This window comes from Ranitomeya imitator, chromosome 3 (assembly GCF_032444005.1).
Source record: "Ranitomeya imitator isolate aRanImi1 chromosome 3, aRanImi1.pri, whole genome shotgun sequence".
In the NCBI taxonomy this organism is placed as follows: Eukaryota; Metazoa; Chordata; class Amphibia; order Anura; family Dendrobatidae; genus Ranitomeya; species Ranitomeya imitator.
The window spans coordinates 796,495,264-796,522,151 of NC_091284.1; the positions used below are offsets into that span (position 1 = coordinate 796,495,264).

A 26,888-nucleotide genomic window follows, 5' to 3' on the forward strand; every position below is an offset into this window, starting at 1 on the left:
TAGTTGTCTATGATGACACAACCATACAGGTGTACGAGCCCTTAGGGTACCGTTGGATGCCTCAAACGTACCCACAGTTTGGAGCAAATTGTCATCTTTTGTTTTAGCTCTCTTTATTGTGTGTTATAGACAGCCTATTCAGTTTATTCAAAAAGTGCAACATACGCCAATTTGTGAGAACATATAGATGCAAAAAGTTAGCACAAGGTAAGCCAAGAGGTGCTATAAAGATAGAAAAATGTATCCTCCAGCATGCATCGCTGTGATAGATTTAGGGCATATTAGTTTGCACTGTCTACATAATAGACAGGATTAGTCATTCGCCCCAATGTGTTCTGTGTAGTATATGTAAGTAGTAATTCACTGCACACTCCATTAGATATGCAAACAATTTATTTCACGTGCAGAAACTCAGACATTAGCACAGACATAAAAAGGTACAGTAATACGCAACATAAGCAATTTAACATTTCAACCCTGCCCGGGACTTATTCGTAATGTCGCCATGAAGAAAGGAAAAACATTACGTAAATATCAAGATACATCTACATATATACATATACAGTATATACACATATACACTATATACAATATAAGTCATTTCCATGTTCATAGTGGACAAAAGACAACTACTACAAGTATAACCTTAAGGGGGCCAAGGACATCCGTCCTTCATGTAAGTAATGTTGGTAGGCAAAGGTTGGTATTTAGATCACAGAGTATAACATTGGTGTACAGCTAGTAGAGTGGCCTAGGTCGTACTGTAGGATAGAGGAAAGGTAAAAGCAAAAGAAGCAAAAAAAGTATTAAAAAAATGGAGGAGAACCAAGAAGTAGGAAAATGGTAAGATTTAGGTGGTATAGGATGGGGTCAAAAAGGTGGAAGTCCAACAGAGTTATATGAGTTATGTGAGTCCCCCAAACAAATTGTCCTGATATGCAGTTTAATCTACCAAGTGTGGGGTCTACGTTCTCTAGGAACTTGCTATGCTGAACAGTCTGTTTCTCAAAGTGAAAGTGATGGACTAACCATAGGTTGTGTGGTACCAGCATTGTGGTGTGCGTGGCATGTTACCTTTAGGCCGACTGTCATTTGGCGCACCTGCGCCTTTGTCTCGTGCATCTGCTAGGGTTAAACCCTAGTTTTAAATTTAAAGTAGGTTGCTGCTGGGCTGAAAGTGCGTGTGTGGTGACACTTCCTCCAGACGTTGTGTCACTGGCAGATGACGTGACGAGAACTGAGTGAGACTGATGGGGCAGGTCGCCCCCCGTAGGGTTGCGTCACCTGCAGCTGATGTTTAAGTGTAACCATGGGAACAGGCGAAGGCTGAGCCTGTGCTGTTGAAGGCAAGCCACTTGTGTTACTGCTTGTGTGTTATGATGGACCCTGTGATGTTTTTAATAAAGTGACTATGCGGAAAGGTGTCTTGTCAGGCAGGGTAGCCATGAATCTTAGCGGGCAAGGTTATTATGCATAATGGGAGGAATTGCTGAAGTGACTAGGGTCAGGACCAGGTGGTAGTATGGAGGAGAGGATGATGTGAAGGCTGTATTGGATGTACATGTGAAGTAAGGTATAAAAATAAGGTAGGTTTTGTATAAACCTATAATGAATTGTATTGTGGGGGGCCCTGTTGTGAATTCTGTGGCAGAGCTCCCTCCTGTGGTCACAAGTGGTACTTCGGCTGATTCTCTCTGTGAGCTTCCGTTGGTGGAGGAAAGTGGTACTGCGGCTTCTGAGTTTCCTTCCTCAGGTGATGTGGTGAAGTCGTTAGGTGCTGCTCTATTTAACTCCACCTTGTGCTTTGATCCTGGCCTCCAGTCAATGTTCTAGTATTGGACCTGTTTCCTCCTGGATCGTTCCTGTGGCCTGCTGCTCTGCATAGCTAAGTTCCGCTTTGCTATTTGTTTGCTGTTTTTTTCTGTCCAGCTTGTCTATTTGTTTTTTCCTGCTTGCTGGGAGCTCTGGGATGCAGAGGGTGTACCTCCGTGCCGTTAGTTCGGTACGGAGGGTCTTTTTGCCCCCTTTGCGTGGTTTTTGTAGGGTTTTGTGTTGACCGCAAAGTTACCTTTCCTATCCTCGCTCTGTTCAGAAAGTCGGGCCTCACTTTGCTAAATCTATTTCATCTCTACGTTTGTCTTTTCATCTTTACTCACAGTCATTATATGTGGGGGCTGCCTTTTCCTTTGGGATATTTCTCTGAGGCAAGGTAGGCTTATTTTCTATCTTCAGGCTAGCTAGTTTCTCAGGCTGTGCCGAGTTGCATAGGGAGCGTTAGGCGCAATCCACAGCTGCCTTTAGTGTGTTGGAGAGGATTAGGGATTGCGGTCAGCAGAGTTTCCACGTCTCAGAGCTCGTTCTATGTTTTTGGGTTATTGTCAGGTCACTGTATGTGCTCTGACCTCAATGTCCATTGTGGTACTGAATTACCTTATCATGACAGGGCCCAGAGTGTTGTATGTCATTAGGTTTGCAAATGGGAATTATGTATATGTGGAAAGGGGGAGGTGGGGAAGAGGAAGAGAAGACATTGGGGGAGGAAAGGGGAGAAGTGAGAAAAGTGGGGAGGGAAGGTAGTTGGTTCCGTGTGTTCATATAGTTCAGATAGTCTTCTCTTATATTTATATATTTATTGCACATTTATACCAACAATTAGCATTTTTCGCACTTAGATAAAATGCCCTCTGGGAGGTTGAAGGAGTTACTAGCGCCTTCGACCATACAGTGACTGTATTTCGTTGACGTCATCTTGTGGCAGGCGGTAATTGTCTGTGTTTACATAGCGGTAGGTTGGAAACATCAGGGACTGCGGGTCTTTAGAGTGATAGAGCCCCAAGGAATGGCCAAACTCATGTGCAGCCACCAGAAACAGATTGATGTCTAAAGGAAAGGATTATGTAGGTTAAAAGGAGATATATTCAACAGAGGTATGTAGCTTGTTGTACTATCATAGGCAGATGTTTTGATTTTTTTTGTGTTCGTCTTGGTTTACTAAATAATTCTGCATATGAAAAATTTTAACCTCATAAAGGGGATGGCCACTTCTTTTATATTTTTTTAAAATGGGGGCCTAACATAATCTAAAAAGCAAAAAATCTAGCATACGCTCCTACTGATCCTCACTGTTCCTCTCCAAGTACCACTCAGATCACCACCTCTTTGTTTCTTCTTCCAACAGAAATTTGTGTGTGAATGATGCAGCTAATAACTTTTTCTAAAGCCGTGAGCTATGCATCATTGCTGCTGCCAGTGATTGGCTGTAGCAGTCACATATCTATCCAACCCAAGTAGGATATTTAGAACTGGTGACATGCCCATTGGAAGAGGAAGCAAGAAGACAGTGCACCTAAGCACTGCATGGAGAAAAACGGCAAAAAAGATTATTAGGAGATTTTGCAATGATTTTTTAAATTAAGCTAGTCTGTTTTTAAAATTAAAATTAGAGTGGTGAATCCCTTTAAAAAAAATTTTCTTAATGAGACTGAATTTTACAAAATCTTGAGAGATTTCAGTTTTCACAGGAGTAAACAATAGGCTGACATCTCCTGCTTTCAGCAGCTCACGTGACAATTTTTCTGCGTAGATTGGGACAGAATCAACAGATTTTAATAAATTTTGTATTGTGGTGGCGGTGGATACCAAAATAAAGTAGGATAAAAACATTATGTATAAAGCTGCCTTGTTAATACCTGGTCTCTGGGGGAAGGGGCTGTGCCCCATAATCTTATGGAGACAATTAATAATGTTTCTCTGTCAATTAAAAGGGTAATTAACCTTTTTTTTTCTATTTAAAAAAACAAGACCAGCATGGTCTTCCCCAACCAATTCCCCACCACTCCTTCATATAGCAGTCCAGGTCCCACCACCACTGTCTTCACTTCCTCTTTCAGCAAGTATAACGTGTGATCATTTTAGACAATAAGTACATCATGTTTTTTTTTTTTTTAAATAAAATTTTAGACCTTACTGGGCCCATTTTTTAAATAAATTCCATTTCTGGTAGCTGACCTGAAGCGCCCACATACTGCTGCAATGTGTATGCAGGGAATGCAGGAAGGAAGTCCATGAATCCAATATGGCCACCACCAGGATTTTTAGTTAAATAATAAAAAATATCTTAATAATTTAAACTATTTCCCTTCTAATTCATGAAACTAAAGTTAAATATATGATAGATTCTCTTCAGGCTATCGAGAGAGATTTCTGTGTGTTTTTACATTATTTTAAAGAAATGCATTTAGAGGTGAGACGTAATTGTTTAGTAGTCTACCTGCTTGGCTATTTGTCCATCTTTCATCTTCATCAAAGTGGGCATCACCACCAATTCCATCCCCAGGAGCATAAGCATGAGCGAATTCACCACCGGTACCATCAAATGGTCTCCGATCACCATGTGCTGCAAGAAAACATATAAATTACCATCATTGTGCTTGTGACTTTGTTGGTGCATATTGAGCTTCTGTAGACTTGATGGAACAAATTCCAAATACCCAAAAAATCAATGGGAACACAGATAAAATCTGCTAAATTTGAACATAGCTGTAATATATTCTACTTTACTATTATTTAAAAGTATCATAAAACACTTACCTCCTGCACTGAACTGGATGAGGATATCTGCTTCTCCCTTGTTCACTTTGGTGAACCTCAGAGGAGTGACTTGGCTCCAGACACTGAATGCCTTCTGGATCAAATCATCAACCACACGAATGGGAAGATCTGGGGTATAATTCACAATTCTGTGCAAGAAGACAATATATCTCTTTACCGTAATAATCCCTTATTTTTGGACAAATTCAACGAAACATAAATACCGTACTTGGCAGTTAAAAATGTTATCTACGCAGGGGAGGAGGTTTACTCAGAATTCTGATAGAAGCTGTGATGAAAAATATGAGTGCAGGCCATTTTGTTTTGCATGTTATTAGACACCTTTTGCAATCATTTTCCAAACTTTTCTTCAAAAAAAAGAGTCATGAAGTCACAATCTCTGCCAATAAATGTTAGCTAAATTTGTAATTTATTAATAGATATTCATTTTTATTTTGAGTATGTTTTTAATTTTGGGTGGGGCAGCCCTTTAACCCTGAGCTTGTTTTCACCTTCCTGACAAGGCCAAATTTTTCAATTCTGACAAGTGTCCCTTTATGAAGTAACAACTCTGGAGCGCTTCAACAAATCACAGTGATTATAAGAAAAAAAATTTTCATGACATATTGTACTTCATTATCATGGCAAAAGTTGTTCAATATGACTTCATTTGTAAAAATGTGTCAAAAATTTAGAAAATTTTGCATTTTTTAAGCTTTTTATTTTATGCCCTTAAACCAGAGAGTTATGTCATACAAAATAGTTTATAAATAATTTCATTTACCACAATTTCTTAAACATTTTTTTTGTTAGGAAGTTAGAAGGATTAAAAGCTTATCAAGAATTTCTAATTTTTCCAACAAAATTTATAGAACCATTTTTTTTAGGAACCTCATCACATTTAAAGTGTCTTTGAGGGGTTTATGTGACAGAAAATACACAAAACTGACACCATTCTAAAAACTGCACCCCTCAAGGTGCTCAAAACCACATTCAAGAATTATATTAATCCTTTAGGTGTGTCACAGGAATTAAAACAACGTGGAAGTACAAAAATGAACATTTAACTTTTTTTCACAAAAATGTTGATTTAGCACCAATCATTTATTTTCACAAGGATAACAGTGGAAAATGGACACCCAAAATTTGTTGTGCAATTTCTCCTGAAAGAGGTGATACCCCCATACACTGTTTTGGGACACGATAGATTTTGAAAGGGAAGGAGCGCCATTTGACTTTTTGAACGCAAAATTGGCGGGAATTGATAGCAGATGCCACGTAGCGTTTGGAGACCTTGTGATGTGCCTAAACTGTGAAAACCTCCCACAAGTGACTCTTTTTTGAGAATTAGGCCCGTAAAGGAATTTATCTAGATGTGTGGTGAGCACCTTTATGCCCTATGTGCTTCACAGAGTTTTAGAACGTTGAGCCGTGAAAATTAAAAAAATTATATTTTTCCCCTCCAAAATGTTGTTTTAGAACTAAATTTTTATTTTTTCCTAGGGTAACAGGAGAATATGGACCCCAAAATTTGTTGTGCAATTTCTCCTGAGTATAGCAATATCCCATATGTGGTTTTAAACTCCTGTTTGGGCACATGGCAGGAATCGGAAGTGAAGGAGCGTCGTCTGAGTTTTTGAACACAACATTGGAATTGACAATAGACGCCATGTCACGTTTCGAGAGCCCCTGATGTGCCTAAAGAGTGGAAAGCCACTACAAGTGACACCATTTTGGAAGCTAGAACCATCAAGGATTTTATCTAAATGTGTGGTGAGCACCTTGCACCCCCAGGTGCTTCACAGAAATGTATAACGTTGAGCAGTGAAAATAAAAAAAATCTAATTTTTCCCACAAAAATGTTGTTTTACCCTCAAATTTGTTATTTTCCCAAAAGTAAAAGTAAAAAATGGACCCCAAAAATTTGTTGTGCAAAGCATGTCAGGGACATAGACATGCTGAAAGCTGGAATGTTATGTAAAAAATAAACACTCTAATATTACCGAACTTCTGGTTTCTTCACCAGTCCAATGTGAAGGACAAAGCACCAAAATATCATAATTTCTACTGCATCTAAGGGTGTCCAGTTAGCAAATTGAAGTGGAATTTTGTGATAAAAATTGCTGGGCATATAAATTTGTCTGGGCCACTATGAGATTATTATTATTATTACTATTATTATTATGAGATCTACAAAACTGTCAGAGAAAAATATTTTGAAAAAGTCAACCTCTGTGAGAATGGCAGTGTCAACTTTGATTCCTGATTGCACACAAAATCAGGAATCTGTGACTCATAATCTTCGGGGGTGAGGTCCATAGGGGGTCATTAATGGTGGGCGCTAGGTCATTTGCTGTCCTAGGGCATCTGCGTGGGGGTTCGTTATCACTAGTGGAGGAGGAGGAAAAATAGAGGAAGGTGACATTCCCTCATTATCAGTGTCAGAGGCAAGGACTGCGCATGCCTCCTCGGCTAAACACCATCTTTGGGAACAAAGGGACATTTTGTTTTTCATATGGGTGGTGTGTGCGTGTATGTTTGTGTGTGTGTACCAAATTTTATTTGTGTGTGTTTGGTGTAAACTTTTTTTAATTAATTTATTAAATTTAGAATAGAAGAAAGAATAGGAAGAATAGAAGAAATGAATCTAGAATTAAAAAGATAAAAATACAAAGGAGATTGTAGTAAATTACTACAGTATATTTTTTCTTTGGATTTCAAGGTCCCCAATTTAGCTCTTTCAATTAATCTAAATTATTTTTGTTTGATTCTTTTTTTTTTACACTTCACTGACGTCAATTTTGATTATATTTTTCTAGAAAGTACTGTAGTATAAGCTGATTACTACAGTATATTTTACTGTCCCTAATCTAGCCCTATCAAGTAATCAAAATAATTATTTTTATTCGATATTTTATTTTTCACAAAAGAAACAAAACCAGATGCCAACCATGTCACTAATCGGAGCTCTATAAACATAAGGATGAATGACCTCGGGGAGATCAAAACATCTAACACCGCGGAGACACCATCACGTGTTTCTCAATGCAGTGATCCAGAACACTGCCCCCATCCCTTATGGGAAATATGCAAATGCATGTAGAAAAGCCGCGGAGACACCATCACGTGTTTCTCAACGCAAGCAATAAATAGCCAGGCCTTTCACTGGGAAGGAACAACCACGGGAAGGGCAGCATCCCAAAAGGGAAAACCACCTATGTCAAAACATGGTATCCATCCACAGACAGCTGTTTTGGGGTATTTGCCTCTCATCAGTGTGGAGTAGGAAACTGGCTATTTGGAGCAGTGCCTAGTAAAAGGACTATAAACATAAGGATGAATGACCTCGGGGAGATCAAAACATCCAACACCGCGGAGACACCATCACGTGTTTCTCAACGCAGTGATCCAGAACACTGCCCCCATCCCTTATGGGAAATATGCAAATGCATGTAGAAAAGCCGTGGAGACACCATCACGTGTTTCTCAACGCAAGCAATAAATAGCCAGGTCTTTCACCGGGAAGGAACAACCACGGGAAGGGCAGCATCCCAAAAGGGAAAACCACCTATGCCAAAACAAGGTATCCATCCACAATAATCGGAGCTCAGCGGCTGTAGGGCACACGCATGTAGGTGGTGCAAACCGGGGATAAAAAAAATGAACAGGAAAAAAATGTCCTGGCCAAAAGTGAGCACTGAAAAAACTGCCAAAAATCGAGCGATCAAATACTGATCAGCGCTTGGCAGCAGATGTGGGGGCTGGGGAAGGGGTTAGGGAGAGGAGGGAAATGGGGAAAAGGGGGTAAGGAACGTGAGTGGGATTGGCATGGACTAGAAATAAGCAGAGGACTGGAACAGGTCAGAAGCATATCTTCATTCTTCTTGGCTTCAGTCAGCAACAGCAACAGCACTAAAATAATCTGTGGCAAAATGAGGTGCAGCAGAAGGACACTATTACCGCTCTGCACATGTGTCCAAGCTGGAATCATCGTCCTATCGCACCAATCAGTGCTGGAGCTGCTGATACTGAAGTTGCCTAGCACCAGCCTATGATCATTGCTGTTATAGGAGCAATCATTGCTGGACATCAGTATTTCAGGCATTTCTTTTCTATCTGGAATTCAACAGCCAATTACAGCAATCGTAGTCGTACCTATATGTCATCGATCGGGAACCCCTTCCTTACCACGATATATATAAGTACATCAAATGTCATGAAGGGGTTAAGAATATGTGTACAAAAAATGATAATGAAAAATGAGAATGCTATGGCTTCCAGAATGAGATATTATTCTTATTATTATTATTATGCTCTTTATTGCCTATTTAGGTCGGAATTTAGAAAGAAAATTGGGCCCGACTTGTTCTACTATGCCCTGATCCATGAAACCTACCTGTAGGTAATAGAGTTTGTCTGCCATTTTGGTCTTCCACTTGATGTAGAGAACTCCGCAACGTCAGGGATGCCACATCTTGGGGCTTTCATCATATAGACTGTGTCTGTGTCCAGCTGTCTTGTAACTTTCATCCTCAAGAATCTTTGCATTGCCTCAAGCCTTTCCATAAGTGAACTATTTTCTGTAGTGGTGGAGGAGTAAAATTTCTTTAAATATCCCTGTGAGAAAGTCAAGGATTAAGAGACTGGTTAATAAAGAGTATACTGACAGTACTTGATATTATTTGCATTGCAAATATATATTTAAATACAGCAGTAGACACAGACAGAAAAGACCTTTGTGCAAGAATAAAATATGGGCCCTTTGCAGTGCAATAGGTCATCATGATGCAAAATTGCACGAATCCTATACCTCTCGGTTCCCTGTACAGCTGCACAGGTTTCACCAATGGTATGTCCGCCCCTGTGTATATATTGTATATATTTTCCCCAAAAATAAGACCTACTCTAAAAATAAGCACTAGCATAATTTTACAGAATTTCTTAAGTATGCTTGAAATATATGCCTTACTCCAAAAATAAGCCCTAGTTACAGTCACGGCCGGTCTAAGGGAAGGAGGAAGGAAAACTGGGCAATTTCTCAGGGTCTCCACTTTTAGGGAACCCACTGTTTCTATTCTGAGATTTAGATTGCTTAAAGGGTTGGTTCACTACTAGGACAACCCCTTCTTGATCTAAATGTTTGGCCCCCCCAAAATAAAAAAGCCTCTACTCTCCTCCAAAGCCAGTGTTGTTCCTGTGGTGTTCACACTTGCGGTCTCAGGGCTTGCGTGCAGTTGTTGTGACACATGACCCTGGTGATGAATCAGCGCCAGCGTCACTGCCCCGCCTGAGTATGAATTGAACATGAAGAGGAAGTCATGGCCGCAGCTGATCTCGGACTTCCTCTTGATGGAGGAAGTCAACAGGATTCAACAGGAGGCAGGGCAGTGACATCAGCGCTCATTGGTCACGGGCGTCACATCTCACTACAACAGCATGGGAGCTCCGGAGATATCGAGAGCGGACACTGCAAAAATAGTGTCAGCATGGGAAATGAGTATAAGCTTTATTATTTTTTGGTGGCCAGGTTAGGGTTATGACAAGATGTTATACCCTTCAAAAAATATTCATCAGACCAACTTTTAAATAAAAATATAATTTTTATTTTGATAAAATCACAATTATATCACCACCAAAATTCATATAGTTGAAACATTTATTAAATGTTGATAAAATAAATTATTAAAATATAAAAATAAAAATATATATAAAATATACTCAATATATGCGAATTGTGGGGATCAAAAATTCATTGAAAACTGTGTATGTACAGGGCAGGGCATACTAAAACTGATTGGTAAAAACTATATATATGGCAATTCATATAACTAAAATAGATATATGTGATATATATGAAAAAAATAATAATAAATTCAAGTGGTAAACAATGTATATGTTCTAGCCCATTTTATATTTTATAACCATAATATAAAAAAAGTGCAAAGTGCAAAATTGCTAAATAAATATGAAAACCAACTGAATCCTGTAACTTAGTGAAAAGGTACTTAAAACGAATAAATACACCAAAATATATCAGTGCCAAAAACCACAAAGGTTATTACAGTATACCAAATCAAGCTAAGTGCAATAGCAACCAGTAATAGGACGCCACCTGCCCCGCACACACCACTCCAATGCACGTTTCGCTTGCCGTTCCCTGCTCACCTACACCGCCACCACATACCCCCGAGCCGTGAAGATGTCTTTGCACATGCTTGAATAAAGGACTTTCTTTCAGCCCAAGATCGGTGAGTGCTGCCGCATTTTTTCTTTGACTTGCCTGATATACATGTGTATGTGCAGTGTGTGCGTATATACATGTGTATGTGTGTGCTGGTCCGTCCCCACATGAGGTGAATGGAGGTGTGGTTGATTAATAGGGATTGTGAGAGATTTGTTCCTTCCGTTTCCTCCATGCAGAGCAGACAGGACCAATGCTGTTCAGTGTCCAGAGAGATGATGCACACCAGGGATTGTGCAATCCAGACTTGCTTATTTGTAAATCTGAACATTCAGCATACGATGGTTATACAGTAACTTCTCCAGAGTTGAGCCAAGTACAGCAAGTGTATTTGTGACAGCGAGTGGTCGAAAGACTGATGCCTTCCTAAGCCCGGTTCAAGCGTGTCCTCTCACAACAGCAAACAGACTAAAATGAAATGGCTGCCAGCAGGAAGAAGAAGACGTGACCCCTGAACTGGAAGTGGAAGGCATGCCATAAAATTAATGAATTACAGGGTGCTATACAGGGAAGGCTACCAGATGGCAGCAGAGCAGAAATGTAAGAACAGATAAACACAGCATGGAAACAACATGTAGAAACTGAGGAGCATAACTTACATGGAACAGCACATGTGCATGCGTGTGTTTAAATATATATATTCATGTGTATGTGCAGTGTGTGTATACATGTGAATGTGCAGTGTGCATACATATCTATGTGCAATGTGTGCATATACTTGTGTATGTGCAATGTGTATGCATGATGACATGGTTATATTTGAATAAATAATTATTTTTTTGTAATGAATAAATGTGGATTGTTGTTCATGGAAAAAATAAGACAACACCTGGAAATAATCCCTAACTCATCTTTTAGAGCAAGAAACAATAAAAGATCCTGTCTTATTTTCGGGGAATAACGTTGCAGATGAATACTAGAGATGAGCGGATCTAGACAGAGGAAAAATGTGCTAGATCATGCAAATACGATTTGCAGCAAAGTTATTCTCTGCAAATTATTCTCTGCTCCTTGTCTGCTATCTTGCTGCCATTTAGCGCAGTATTTGCAGCATCTTTACTCTAGAATGGGACTTCCAGGCACAACTAGGCCTCGGATATTCCTGTGTGCTGTGCAGATGCGCCGTCATGTCACAACTTGCAGTGACCTTCAAGGTCTGCTCGTGCCCAGAAGTCTCGTTCTAGGCTGAAGATGTCGAAGATGTAGTGAATGGTGTAAAGAAGCACTGTGGAGCAACTTGACAGCGAGCAGCGGGGTATTATGTTTTTTGTCTTTTTTTTAACCCTTTGCTGCCCTCTTTGATACAGCAAAATGGCGGGAAGTTGGATGCCATTTTGCTAAAGTGGTGTGGAGCAAATTACAACTTTTGTAAAATTAAAGTACCGTAGAATTCAATTTCACTTGAATAAATTAGCCCATGTGTAATGAGTCGATATACACAGTCTATATATATATATATATATATATTTACTATTTATATTATATCCCAATATTTTCTCTTTTAATCTCTTCCTTTTTTTAATCCTACCTTTTTTCTAAGAGCGTCGGACTAAATTGGCCACTGGCTAAAAATGGTACTGTTCGCTGCATAATTATTAAAAAGATTTGCTGTTTCAGGATCATGCAAAAAGTGCTAGAGCCTAATAAAGAGTATGAACAAGAATATTGTTTCATGTAAACACTCATTTCAATACTTAGTGTTCCTTTATGCTAGTAAAAAAAGTCCCACTGCATGGAGTGTGGCAGTAGCCCACCTTCACAACCTTTTTTATCACAGAGTATTTAATTTATAAAAGGAAAAAGTCTTAATTCAATGGAATCTCTCAACCAGCCTTGCTAAAGCTCACAGCTGGAGGCTGGTATTCTCAAGCTGGTAAGGGGCCATGGATATTGGGCCCCCCAGCCTAAAAATAACAGCCCGCAGTTGCCCAGAAAATACACATTTATTAGATGCGCCAATTCTGGCATATTGCCCGGCTCATCCCACTTGCCCTGTAGTGGAGGCAAGTGGGGTTAATATTTGTGGGGTTGATGTCACCTTTGCATTGTCTGGTGACATCAAGCCCACGGCTTAGTAATGGAGAGGTATCTATAAGACGCCTATCATTACTAATCCTATAGTTGTATGGCAAATAAAGACACAGCCAGAATTAAGTCCTTTATTTGAAATAAAACAAAACACACTTTTAAAAACTAGATGATGGCCCGATTCTAAGGCTGGGTTCCCATTGCGTTATGGGACCGCGTTTAACGGACAGCGTTGCACGGCGAAATTAACACCGTGCAACGCATCCGTTAACGCGCCCATTGAAGGCAAGCCATGTTCGGCACGCGCTAACGACGCGCCGGTGATTCCTGGCACGCCGCGGACGCTGCTTGCAGCGTCCGAGGTGCGCCTGCGGTCCGTTCCCCGCTCTCGCAGATTGGGGATCTGCGAGAGCGGGGACGTTACCGCGACCCCGACCGCAGCCCCATAGAAAACATTGCGTTAGCGCAATCCGCTAGCGCTAGCGCTAAACGGATTGCACTAACGCAATGTGACCCTAGCCTAACGCATCAGGTATTCTAGAATATGTATGTAGTTTATTTATGAAGAGTTCAGAATAATGCAATGAATACACAGGATTTGGCCAGCCGGGAGCGACCAATTAGCGAAGTGTGGTTCAAATCCCGCACCAATTCGCAGCCGGACTGTGTCTGTCGCTGATTGTTCGCGACCGGCCGGACGACCAATCAGTGAAGCCAGGGCCGGCTCCAGGTTTTTCAGGGCCCCAGGCGACAGAGTCTCACAGCCCACGTAGCATATAACACAGCCCATGCAGTATATAGCACAGCCCACATAGCATATAGCACAGCCCACACAGTATATAACACAGCCCACACAGTATATAACGCAGCCCACATAGTATATAGCACAGCTCACATAGTATATAGCACAGGCACATAGTATATAGCAAGCCCACGTAGTATATTGCACAGCCACTTAGCATATAGCACAGCCACGTAGTATATAGCACAGCCCACACAGTATATAACACAGCCCCGCAGTACATAATGCAGCCCACATAGTATATAGCACAGCCCACATAGTATATAGCACTGCCCACGCAGTAAATAACACAGCCCCCGTAGTATATAGCACAGCCATGTAGTATATAGCACAGCCACGTAGTATATAGCACAGCCCACGTAGCATATAGCACAGCAACGTAGTATACAGTACAGACCAAAAGTTTGAACACACCTTCTCATTTAAAGATTTTTCTGTATTTTCATGACTATGAAAATTGTAAATTCAGACTGAATTGGTTTTCACTTCACAGTGTGCCCTGTCAAGTTTAATAAGTTGGATTTCTTGCCTTATAAATGGGGTTGGGACCATCAGTTGTGTTGAGCAGAAGTCTGGTGGATACACAGCTGATAGTCCTACTGAATAGACTGTTAGAATTTGTATTATGGCAAGAAAAAAGCAGCTAAGTAAAGAAAAACGAGTGGCCATCATTAATTTAAGAAATGAAGGTCAGTCAGTCTGAAAAATTGGGAAAACTTTGAAAGTGTCCCCAAGTGCAGTTGCAAAAACCATCAAGCACTACAAAGAAACTGGCTCACATGAGGACAGCCCCAGGAAAGGAAGACCAAGGGTCACCTCTGCTTCTCAGGATAAGTTTATCTGAGTCACCAGCCTCAGAAATCACAGGTTAACAGCAGCTCAGATTAAAGACCAGGAAAATGCCACACAGAGTTCTGTTGGGGATTTATTCAAAATTGAAGGCATACTGAACCAGCATGGCTACCACAGCATCTTGCAGTGGCATGCAATTCCATCCGGTTTGCATTTAGTTGGACCATCATTTATTTTTCCACAGGACAATAACCCCAAACACACTTCCAGGCTATGTTAGGGCTATTTGACCAAGAGGAGAGTGATGGGGTCCTACACCAGATGACCTGGCCTCCACAGTCCCTAGACCTAAACCCAATCGAGATGGTTTGGGGTGAGCTGGACCGCAGAGTGAAGGCAAAAGGGCCAACAAGTGCTAAGCATCTCTGGGAACTCCTTCAAGATTGTTGGAAGACCATTTCCGGTGACTACCTTTTGAAGCTCATCAAGAGAATGCCAAGAGTGTGCAAAGCAGTCATGAAAGCAAAGGTGGCTACTTTGAAGAACCTAGGATATAAGACATATTTTCAGTTGTTTCACACTTTTTTGCTAAGTGTATAATTCCACATGTGTTAATTCATAGTTTTGATGCATTCAGTGTGAATTTACAATTTTCATAATCATGAAAATACAGAAAAATCTTTAAATGAGAAGGTGTGTCCAAACTTTTGGTCTGTACTGTATAACACAGCCCACGCAGTATATAACACAGGCCACGCTGTATATAACACAGCCCACGCAGTATATAACACAGCCCACGCAGTATATAACACAGGCCACGTAGTATATAACACAGCCCACGTAGTATATAGCAATGTGGGCACCATATCCCTGTTAAAAAAGAATTAAAATAAAAAATAGTTATATACTCACCTTCCGGCGGCCCCTGGATCCAGCCCAGGCCTTTAGCGATGCTCCTCGCGACGCTCCATTCCCAGTAATGCCTTGCAGCAATAGCACGTGATGATGTAGCGGTCTCGCGAGACCGCTACATCATCTGCAGTCATTGCTGCAATGCATTCTTGGGACCGGAGCGTCACGAGGAGCGGGAAAGGCTGCCACGGATGCCAGAAGGTGAGAATATAATGATTTTTTTATTATTATTTTTAACAGTATATGTTTTTACTATTGATGCTGCATAGGCAGCATCAATAGTAAAAAGTTGGTCACACTACAGGGATAATGGCAGCATTAACGGACTGCGTTACACCACTTTATGCCACGGTGTAATGCAGTCCATTTAACGGACTGCTAAAATGCTATGTGGGCGCTGATTGGAGGGGAGTATGGAGGGGGCACTGACTGGAGGGGAGTAGGGAGGGACCAATTCGCGGCCGAACTGTGCCTGTTGCTGATTGGTCGTCGCCCAGCGTGATTTCTGTGACAGAGAAACAGACAGACAGACAAGCAGAAGGAAGTGGACCTTAGACAATTATATAGATAGATAGCAAACACAGTTATACTCAACTAACGCTTATTCCACCGAAGCCCTTGTTCTCCTGTAGTAAAACTAAAATAAAAAAACAACAATATCTCACCTGTCTGTCGCTCTGTCCCATGCCATAATCCATGTCTGGGGGATAAACAGTTTTCAACCTGGACGGTGCCAAGATGCGACCGTCCAGGCTGAGAGCCACTGGTGACTGAACTGCTTGCAAGCGCAGCCTCAGTGACTGGTGATGACATCATTGAAGTTACCTCCGGTCACTGCAGCTGCATTCCCAGCCGGGCTGAACTGCAGTGACCTCGGTGAGATCCCCACTAGCACCGTGAGGAAGGATGGACTTCATTCTGGCTGCGTATTTACCATACCACTATAGGATTAGTAATGGATAGGTGTCTTATAGATGCCTCTCCATTAGTAATCTGTGGGCTTGATGTCACTTGATGATACAAAGGTGACATCAACCCCACAAGTATGAACCCCACGTGCCACTGCTACAGGGCAATTGGAAAGGGCCATGCAAAGTGCCAGAATTGGTGCATCTAATAGATGTGCCTTTTCTGGACAACTGTGGGCTGCTATTTTTAGGCTGGGGGCCAATATCCATGGCCCCTTACCAGCCTGAGAATGCCAGCCCCCAGCTGTCTGCTTTAGCAAGGCTGGTTGTCAAAAATGGGGGGACCCTACGTCATTTTTTTTATATTATTTATTTAAATAATTTAAAAATATGATGTGGGGACCCCTCTATTCTTGATAATCAGCATTGCTGAAGCTGACCGCTGAGTGTTGCATCCCCCATCTGTAAGTTTTGATGTCTGGTTATTAAAAATAAAGGGGATCCCATGAGTTTTTTTTTTAATTATTTATGTAAAGCGCAGGAGCCGACTAATGAATACACCAATCAACCGCTCCTGCTCTCCCTATTATTAGCGGCAGCAGGTGTCAGATGATGGGAGCTGTAGTCCCATCTGCTGATGCCAGTGACCGGAGGTAAACTTTATACCTCCGATCACAGCTGAGAGCTCACGCTGTCTTTTTGACCTGTGGGAATAATTTCACTGCCAATCAGAATCTGTGTTTGCGGCGCTTTCACGCACATGACAGTGTTGCAAACACTGCATGTTCAGGCCCCCCATTCAACTGAAGGGGGTCCAGGTACTGTTCTGGTACCCGAACTCGAAACTTTTTGTAACTGTTCAGCCGAATCCGCCGAACCTGACCATCCAAGTATCCACCCATCTCTACTCATCAGAGCTCTTGCCTTCAGTTTTACACACTTTTCTTTTTCACCCCCCTTTGCACCATGCCCTGCGCACATCCAGCAGCTGCCGAGCATTGATTAATGACTCAGTTCACTCATCAGCACTGAATAAAAATGTTTGCACCAAGCACTCTATCACACATACAACTAAATAAAGTACTGACACAATCACCAAATACATAAAAAAAAATGTTGTCTCGCTAGTCCAAAAAATGGTATTCAGTGGAGGAGGCATATGCTTTCCTTGCCTCCGGCACTGATGGCGTAGGAGAGAATCCCACCTTTCTTTATTTTTCAGACTCGTCCTCCTTGTCCTCCTCCTCCTCGGGTGCTGCTGAACTGCTACGAGGACCTCCCAGAAGTTGAAGCAGTGCCCCCATTCCAGAAGATGAACCAGCGCCCCCATTACTGACCATTACTGACCCCGTATGGACCTCGCCTCCCCAAAAAAATTATGAGCCACTGACTCCTGACTTTGTAGCACCATCAGGAATCAAGTTTGACACCATCGGCCTCACAGAACTAGACTTTTTCAAAGTCTTTTTTTCTGAGGATTTTGTTAACCTTATGGTGAGCCAAACTAATTTGTACGCTTATCAACTTTTGGCCCAAAACCTCAATTCATCATTTTCTAACTGGTCTCCTGTAATGATTTGGGTTCTGGTCCTTCACCTGGGGATCCTGAAGAATGCAGAACTTTGGCAATATTGGAGTGTTGATGTTTTATACAACACTCTAGTGTTCCAAATGGTCATGGCCCGGACATGTTTTGAGGCCATCCACAAAGTCCTGCAAAATAATGATAATGCACAGTGTCCTCCCTGAGATGACCCCAAGTTTGACTGTCTGTTCAAAGTTCGTCTGGTCATCGAACACTTTAATGAAAAGTTTGCTGAAGTGTTTGTACCCCAAAGGGACATCTGCGTGAATGAGTCCCTAATTCATTTCAAGGGGAAGTTCAAATTCCATCAGTACCTGCCCAGTAAGAGGGCCAGGTATGGAATTAAACTCTATAAGCTATGTGAGAGTACCTCAGGGTACATCCACAGGTTTACAGTTCATGAAGGAAAGGACATCTGGATTTAACCCCCTGAATGCCCCCCTGTCCTGGGAGTGAGTGGGAAAGTTGTGTGGAGTTTGGTGCACCCACTGCTGGCTAAAGGTTATTACCTCTTCGTGGATAACTTTTATACCAGCATCCCACTCTTCAAGTCCCTCTCTGTGCAATGTGCCGCTGCCTGCGGTACTGTCTACAAAAATCAGAGAGGCCTCCCAAAAGTGCTAATTGGGCAGATGCTCAGAAGGGGTGACAGAAGAGCCCAATGTAGCAACCACCTGCTGGTGGTCAAGTACAAGGACAAGAGGGATGTATTTTTCTTGACCACCATACATGGTAATAGCAGCACCCTCAGCACTGTACGAGGTACGTCCACACAGGTCTGCAAACCGGACTGTGTACTAGGGTACAACAAAAACATGGGGGGCATTGATCTCTCTGATCAAGTCCTCCAGCCATACAGTGCTTTGAGAAAGGCCGAGGTGTGGTACAAGAAGCTGGCCATGCACATCATACAGCTGGCAATGCTCAACGCTTTCCTTCTGTCACAATGTGCAGGCCAGACCGCACGGTACCTTCAGTTCCAGGAGATAGTGATCAAGGCCTTAATCTCTGGAGATCAGAAGGAGCAGGCCCAAGTACTTCCGGAAATGAAGATGCTCGTATGTCACAAAAGAGGTGTCAAGTATGTTACTGAAGGGGAATAATAATAATAATAATAATAATAATAATTTTTATTTATATAGCGCCAACATATTCCGCAGCACTTTACAATTAAGCGGGGACATGTACAGACAATAAATTCAGTACAAGTTAAGACAATTTAAACAGTGACATTAGGAGTGAGGTCCCTGCTCGCAAGCTTACAATCTACAAGGAAATGGGGGGACACAATAGGTGAAAAGTGCTTGTTATTTCAGGTCTGGCAATTATAATAAATAGGGATTTTCATATAAAGCTGCATGATCCGGTCATCAGCCCGTGTGTTTAAGTGCAATAGTCAAGTATCAAGTGCAGTTATCATGTGCATGGAGGGTGTGGCGACAGATGAATAGTAGGGTGCAGATTCACATGCAGATAATATTTGGAAGGAGGGAACAGGACAAAGTTACCGTATATACTCGAGTATAAGCTGAGATTTTCAGCCCATTTTTTTTGGCTGAAAGTCCCGCTCTCGGCTTATACTCGAGTCATACCCAGGAGGGGTCGGAAGGGGAGGGGGAGCGGGGGCTGTCTAGTTATACTTACCTACTCCTGGCTTGGTCCCTGCACGTCCCTGCTTCTTCCAGCGCTGCAGATTCTTCCTGTACTGAGCGGTCACATGGCACCGCTCATTACAGTAATGAATATGCGTCTCCACCTCCCATAGAGGTGGAGACGCATATTCATTACTGTAATGATCGGTAACTGTGACCGTTCAATACAGGAAGAAGATGCAGCGGTGGCAGAAGCAGGGACGCGCAGGGACCGCGCCGGGAGCAGGTAAGTATACGGGGAGGAGAGCGCTGCGCGATATTTACCTGCTCCTCATTCCAGTGCGGCTCCGTCTCCAGCGTCCTCTGGCAGTGACGCTCAGGTCAGAGGGCGCGGTGACGTAGTCAGTGCGTGCCCTCTGCTGAGTGTCAGTGCTGGAGATGGAGCCGCACGAGGAGCAGGTAAATAATGAAAGCGCCAGCGTCCTGAGCGAAGAGAGGTGAGTATGTGATTTTTTTTATTGCAGCAGCATTGTATATGGCACAACTTTATATGAAGCATCTATGGGGCCTGTTGTGAATTCTGTGATCAAGCTCCCTCCTGTGGTCACGAGTGGTACTGCGGCTTCTGAGTTTCCTTCCTCAGGTGATGAGGTTAAGTCGTTAGGTGCTGCTCTATTTAACTCCACCTAGTGCTTTGATCCTGGCCTCCAGTCAATGTTCTAGTATTGGTCTTGCTTCCTCCTGGATCGTTCCTGTGGCTTGTCTGCTCAGCATAAGCTAAGTTCTGCTTGTGTTCTTTTGTTGCTATATTTTTGTCCAGCTTGCTTTTTTGTTTTTTCTTGCTTGCTGGAAGCTCTGAGACGCAGAGGGAGCACATCCGTACCGTTAGTCGGTGCGGAGGGTCTTTTTGCCCCTCTGCGTGGTTGTTTGTAGGTTTTTGTGTTGACCGCAAAGCTATCTTTCCTATCCTCGGTCTATTCAGTAAGTCGGGCCTCACTTTGCTAAATCTATTTCATCTCTGTGTTTGTATTTTTCATCTTATCTCACAGTCATTATATGTGGGGGGCTGCCTTTTCCTTTGGGGAATTTCTCTGAGGCAAGGTAGGCTTATTTTTCTATCTTCAGGACTAGCTAGTTTCTCAGGCTGTGCCGAGTTGCATAGGGAGCGTTAGGCGCAATCCACGGCTACCTCTAGTGTGGTTTGATAGGTTTAGGGATTGCGGTCAGCAGAGTTCCCACGTCTCAGAGCTCGTCCTATGTTTTGTGGTTTTTGTCAGGTTACTTGTGTGCTCTGAACTTCAAGGTCCATTGTGGTTCTGAATTACCTATTCATAACAGTACTGGAGGCCCTGAGTACTAATGCTTCTCAATAGAGGGAAAAAAGAAGTTCTGAGACCATTTTTTTTTTCTTTGCACTGTGTTTTGCCTTTTTTTCCCCTAGACATTTGGGTGGTTCAGGACACAGGTGTGGACATGGACATTCAGGGTCTGTCCTCTTTGATGGATAATCTCACTATAAGTGTACAGAACATTAAAGATTTAGTGGTTCAGAATCCTATGTTAGAACCTAAAATTCCTATTCCTGAGTTATTTTCTGGAGATAGAGCTAAATTTCTGAGTTTCAAAAATAATTGCAAACTGTTTCTGGCGTTGAAACCTCGCTCCTCTGGTGACCCAGTTCAACAAGTTAAGATCATAATTTCTTTATTACGTGGCGACCCTCAAGACTGGGCATTTTCCCTTGCGCCAGGAGATCCTGCATTATGTAATATTGATGCGTTTTTTCTGGCGCTCGGATTACTGTACGATGAACCTAATTCAGTGGATCAGGCAGAGAAAAATTTGCTGGCTCTGTGTCAGGGTCAGGATGAGATAGAGATTTATTGTCAGAAGTTTAGAAAGTGGTCTGTGCTCACTCAATGGAATGAATGTGCTTTGGCAGCAATCTTCAGAAAGGGTCTCTCTGAAGCCCTTAAGGATGTCATGGTGGGATTTCCTATGCCTGCTGGTCTGAATGAGTCTATGTCTTTGGCCATTCAGATCGGTCGACGCTTGCATGAGCGTAAATCTGTGCACCATTTGGCAGTATTATCTGAGCATAAACCTGAGCCTATGCAGTGCGATAGGACTTTGACCAGAGCTGAAAGGCAGGAACACAGACGTCAGAATGGGCTGTGTTTCTACTGTGGTGATTCCACTCATGCTATCTCTGATTGTCCTAAGCTCACTAAGCGGTTCGCTAAGTCTGCCACCATTGGTACGGTACAGTCGAAATTTCTTTTGTCCGTTACTTTGATCTGCTCTTTGTCTTCCTACTCTGTCATGGCATTTGTGGATTCAGGCGCTGCCCTGAATTTGATCGACTTGGAGTTTGCTAGGCGCTGTGGGTTTGTCTTGGAGCCCCTGCAGTGTCTTATTCCATTGAGAGGAATTGATGCTACGCCTTTGGCCAAGAATAAGCCTCAGTATTGGACCCAGCTGACCATGTGCATGGCTCCTGCGCACCAGGAGGATATTCGCTTTCTGGTGTTGCAAAATCTGCATGATGTGGTCGTGTTGGGGTTGCCATGGCTACAAGTCCATAACCCAGTATTAGATTGGAAATCAATGTCTGTGTCCAGCTGGGGTTGTCAGGGGGCACATGGTGATGTTCCATTTCTGTCTATCTCATCATCCACCCCTTCTGAGGTCCCAGAGTTCTTGTCTGATTACCGGGATATATTCGATGAGTCCAAGTCCAATGCCCTACCTCCGCATAGGGATTGTGATTGTGCTATCGAGTTGATTCCTGGTAGTAAGTTTCCTAAGGGTCGACTGTTTAATTTATCTGTACCTGAGCACGCCGCTATGCGGAGTTACGTAAAGGAATCCTTGGAGAAGGGTCATATTCGGCCGTCGTCATCGCCATTGGGAGCGGGGTTCTTTTTTGTGGCCAAGAAGGATGGTTCGCTGAGACCTTGTATTGATTACCGCCTTCTAAATAAAATCACGGTCAAATTTCAGTACCCCTTGCCGCTGCTATCTTATTTGTTTGCTCGGATTAAGGGGGCTAGTTGGTTCACCAAGATAGATCTTCGTGGTGCATATAATCTTGTGCGTATTAAACGGGGCGATGAATGGAAAACTGCATTTAATACGCCCGAGGGCCATTTTGAGTACCTGGTTATGCCATTCGGACTTGCCAATGCTCCATCAGTATTTCAGTCCTTTATGCATGACATCTTCGGAGAGTACCTGGATAAATTCCTGATTGTATACTTGGATGATATTTTGGTCTTCTCGGATGATTGAGAGTCTCATGTGAAGCAGGTCAGAATGGTGTTCTAGGTCCTGCGTGCTAATTCTTTGTTTGTGAAGGGATCAAAGTGTCTCTTTGGTGTTCAGAAGGTTTCATTTTTGGGGTTCATTTTTTCCCCTTCTACCATCGAGATGGACCCTGTTAAGGTCCAGGCCATTTATGATTGGACTCAGCCGACATCTCTGAAGAGTCTGCAAAAGTTCCTTGGCTTTGCTAATTTTTATCGTCGCTTCATCTGTAATTTTTCTAGTATTGCTAAACCATTGACCGATTTGACCAAGAAGGGTGCTGATGTGGTCAATTGGTCTTCTGCTGCTGTGGAAGCTTTTCAAGAGTTAAAGCGTCGTTTTTCTTCTGCCCCTGTGTTGTGTCAACCAGATGTTTCACTTCCGTTCCAGGTTGAGGTTGATGCTTCTGAAATTTGAGCGGGGGCTGTTTTGTCACAAAGAGGTGCTGATTGCTCGGTGATGAAGCCATGCGCCTTCTTTTCCAGGAAGTTTTCGCCTGCTGAGCGAAATTATGATGTTGGCAATCGAGAGTTGCTGGCCATGAAGTGGGCATTCGAGGAGTGGCGTCATTGGCTTGAAGGAGCTAAGCATCGCGTGGTGGTCTTGACTGATCACAAGAACTTGACTTATCTCGAGTCTGCCAAACGGTTGAATCCTAGACAGGCTCGTTGGTCGCTGTTTTTCTCCCGTTTTGACTTTGTGGTTTCGTACCTTCCGGGCTCTAAAAATGTGAAGGCGGATGCCCTGTCTAGGAGTTTTGTGCCCGACTCTCCGGGTTTGCCTGAGCCGGCGGGTATTCTCAAAGAGGGAGTGATTGTGTCTGCCATCTCCCCTGATTTGCGGCGGGTGCTGCAGGGATTTCAGGCTAATAAACCTGATCGTTGCCCAGCAGAGAAACTGTTTGTCCCTGATAGGTGGACGAATAAAGTTATCTCTGAGGTTCATTGTTCGGTGTTGGCTGGTCATCCTGGAATCTTTGGTACCAGAGATTTGGTGGCTAGATCCTTTTGGTGGCCGTCTCTGTCGCGGGATGTGCGTTCTTTTGTGCAGTCCTGTGGGATTTGTGCTCGGGCTAAGCCCTGCTGTTCTCGTGCCAGTGGGTTGCTTTTGCCCTTGCCGATCCCGAAGAGGCCTTGGACACATATCTCTATGGATTTTATTTCGGATCTCCCCGTCTCTCAAAAAATGTCGGTCATTTGGGTAGTTTGTGATCGCTTCTCTAAGATGATCCATTTGGTACCCTTGTCTAAATTACCTTCCTCCTCTGATTTGGTGCCATTGTTCTTCCAGCATGTGGTTCGTTTACATGGCATTCCAGAGAACATCGTTTCTGACAGAGGTTCCCAGTTTGTTTCGAGGTTTTGGCGAGCCTTTTGTGCTAGGATGGGCATTGATTTGTCTTTTTCCTCGGCTTTCCATCCTCAGACAAATGGCCAGACTGAGCGAACCAATCAGACCTTGGAAACATATCTGAGATGTTTTGTTTCTGCTGATCAGGATGATTGGGTGTCCTTTTTGCCGTTGGCTGAGTTCGCTCTTAATAATCGGGCCAGCTCGGCTACCTTGGTTTCACCGTTTTTCTGCAATTCTGGGTTCCATCCTCGTTTCTCTTCAGGGCAGGTTGAGTCTTCGGACTGTCCTGGTGTGGATACTGTGGTAGACAGGTTGCAGCGGATTTGGACTCATGTAGTGGACAGTTTGACCTTGTCCCAGGAGAAGGCTCAACGTTTCGCTAATCGCAGACGCTGTGTGGGTCCCCGACTTCGTGTTGGGGATTTGGTTTGGTTGTCATCTCGTTATATTCCTATGAAGGTTTCCTCTCCTAAGTTTAAGCCTCGGTTCATTGGTCCGTATAGGATTTCTGAGGTTCTTAATCCTGTGTCTTTTCGTTTGACCCTTCCAGATTCTTTTTCCATCCATAACGTATTCCATAGGTCATTGTTGCGGAGATACGTGGCGCCTGTGGTTCCATCTGTTGATCCTCCTGCCCCGGTTTTGGTGGAGGGGGAGTTGGAGTATATAGTGGAGAAAATTTTGGATTCTCGTGTTTCGAGACGGAAACTCCAGTATCTGGTTAAGTGGAAGGGTTATGGTCAGGAAGATAATTCCTGGGTCTTTGCCTCTGATGTCCATGCTGCCGATCTTGTTCGTGCCTTTCATATGGCTCATCCTGGTCGGCCTGGGGGCTCTGGTGAGGGTTCAGTGACCCCTCCTCAAGGGGGGGTACTGTTGTGAATTCGGTGATCAAGCTCCCTCCTGTGGTCACAAGTGGTACTGCGGCTTCTGAGTTTCCTTCCTCAGGTGATGAGGTTAAGTCGTTAGGTGCTGCTCTATTTAACTCCACCTAGTGCTTTGATCCTGGCCTCCAGTCAATGTTCTAGTATTGGTCTTGCTTCCTCCTGGATCGTTCCTGTGGCCTGTCTGCTCAGCATAAGCTAAGTTCTGCTTGTGTTCTTTTGTTGCTATATTTTTGTCCAGCTTGCTTTTTTGTTTTTTCTTGCTTGCTGGAAGCTCTGAGACGCAGAGGGAGCACATCCGTACCGTTAGTCGGTGCGGAGGGTCTTTTTGCCCCTCTGCGTGGTTGTTTGTAGGTTTTTGTGTTGACCGCAAAGCTATCTTTCCTATCCTCGGTCTATTCAGTAACTCGGGCCTCACTTTGCTAAATCTATTTCATCTCTGTGTTTGTATTTTTCATCTTATCTCACAGTCATTATATGTGGGGGGCTGCCTTTTCCTTTGGGGAATTTCTCTGAGGCAAGGTAGGCTTATTTTTCTATCTTCAGGACTAGCTAGTTTCTCAGGCTGTGCCGAGTTGCATAGGGAGCGTTAGGCGCAATCCACGGCTACCTCTAGTGTGGTTTGATAGGTTTAGGGATTGCGGTCAGCAGAGTTCCCACATCTCAGAGCTCGTCCTATGTTTTGTGGTTTTTGTCAGGTTACTTGTGTGCTCTGAACTTTAAGGTCCATTGTGGTTCTGAATTACCTATTCAAAACAGGGGCCATAATGAACGGTGCAGAGCATTATATATGGGGCACAGCTTTATATGGAGCATCTATGGGGCGATAATGAACAGTATGCAGCACTATATATGGCACAACTTTATATGGAGCATATATGGGGCAATAATGAATGGTATGGAGCATCTATTTTTATTTTTGAAATTCACCGGTAGCTGCTGCATTTTCCACCCTAGGCTTATACTCGAGTCAATAAGTTTTCCCAGTTTTTTGTGGCAAAATTAGGGGGGTAGGCTTATAATCGGGTTGGCTTATACTCAAGTATATACGGTAGTTTACTGAGTAGTTGATGTGGTAGGCTTGTTTGAAGAGATGGGTTTTTAAAGCACGCTTGAATAGGTCAAGGCTAGGTATCAGGCTAGGAATATGCAAGGACACCATTTATCAATTCAACACCTGCCCCAATAAACCGGGCCTGTGTATGAAAGAATACTTCAGACTGTACCCCACATCCATGGACTACTAAATTCATTTCTGACTTACCCAACTGACGTATGACAACCTGACAAACACTACACAACTCACATATGCCACTACATTATTAAATTCACATACCAGGAAACAGTAGATTAGTTCCAAAAAGAATGCACTTGTTGGGCATTGCCAGTGTTTTGGCACACCTAGATAAGTTCATTAAGGGGTCTAGTTTTCAAAATGGGGTCAATTCTGGGGAGTTTCTACTGTTTAGGCACATCATAGGCCCTGCAAATGCGATATGATGCCTGCAGGCCATTCCATCAAAGTCTGCATTCCAGAACGTCACTACTTCCCTTCCGAGCCCCGATGTGTGCCTAAACAGTAGTTTTATCCCACATATGGGATATCAGCATGCTCAGGACAAATTGCACAACAACTTTTGGGGTCCAGTTTCTCCTGTTACCCTTGTGAAAATGAAAATTGGGGGCTAAAGGATAATTTTTGTGGAAAAAATATATAATTTTTTATTTTCACGGCTCTGCATTATAAATTTTAATGAAACACTTGAGGGTTCAAAGTGCTCAACACACATCTAGAAAAGTTCCTTGAGGGGTCTAGTTTCCAAAATGGGGTCACTTTGGGGTTTCCACTGTTTAGGTACATCAGGGGCTCTCCAATCGCGACATGGCGTCTGATC

General features: G+C 43.0%; 1 protein-coding gene across 1 annotated transcript in view; it reads right to left on the reverse strand.

The window, feature by feature from the left end:
* Positions 1 to 378: 378 nt before the first annotated feature.
* LOC138672361 (stromelysin-1-like) overlaps positions 379 to 26,888 on the reverse strand; it is a 30,744-nt gene continuing 4,234 nt past the window's right edge. Inside the window, exons 2-5 of the mRNA XM_069760301.1 lie at positions 8,987 to 9,207; positions 4,591 to 4,739; positions 4,271 to 4,396; positions 379 to 2,880 (exon numbers count right to left, since the gene is read on the reverse strand). Of these exons, the coding sequence (XP_069616402.1) occupies positions 2,705 to 2,880; positions 4,271 to 4,396; positions 4,591 to 4,739; positions 8,987 to 9,207 (672 nt within the window). The 3' untranslated portion in view covers positions 379 to 2,704. The remainder of the gene's footprint in view (positions 2,881 to 4,270; positions 4,397 to 4,590; positions 4,740 to 8,986; positions 9,208 to 26,888) is intronic.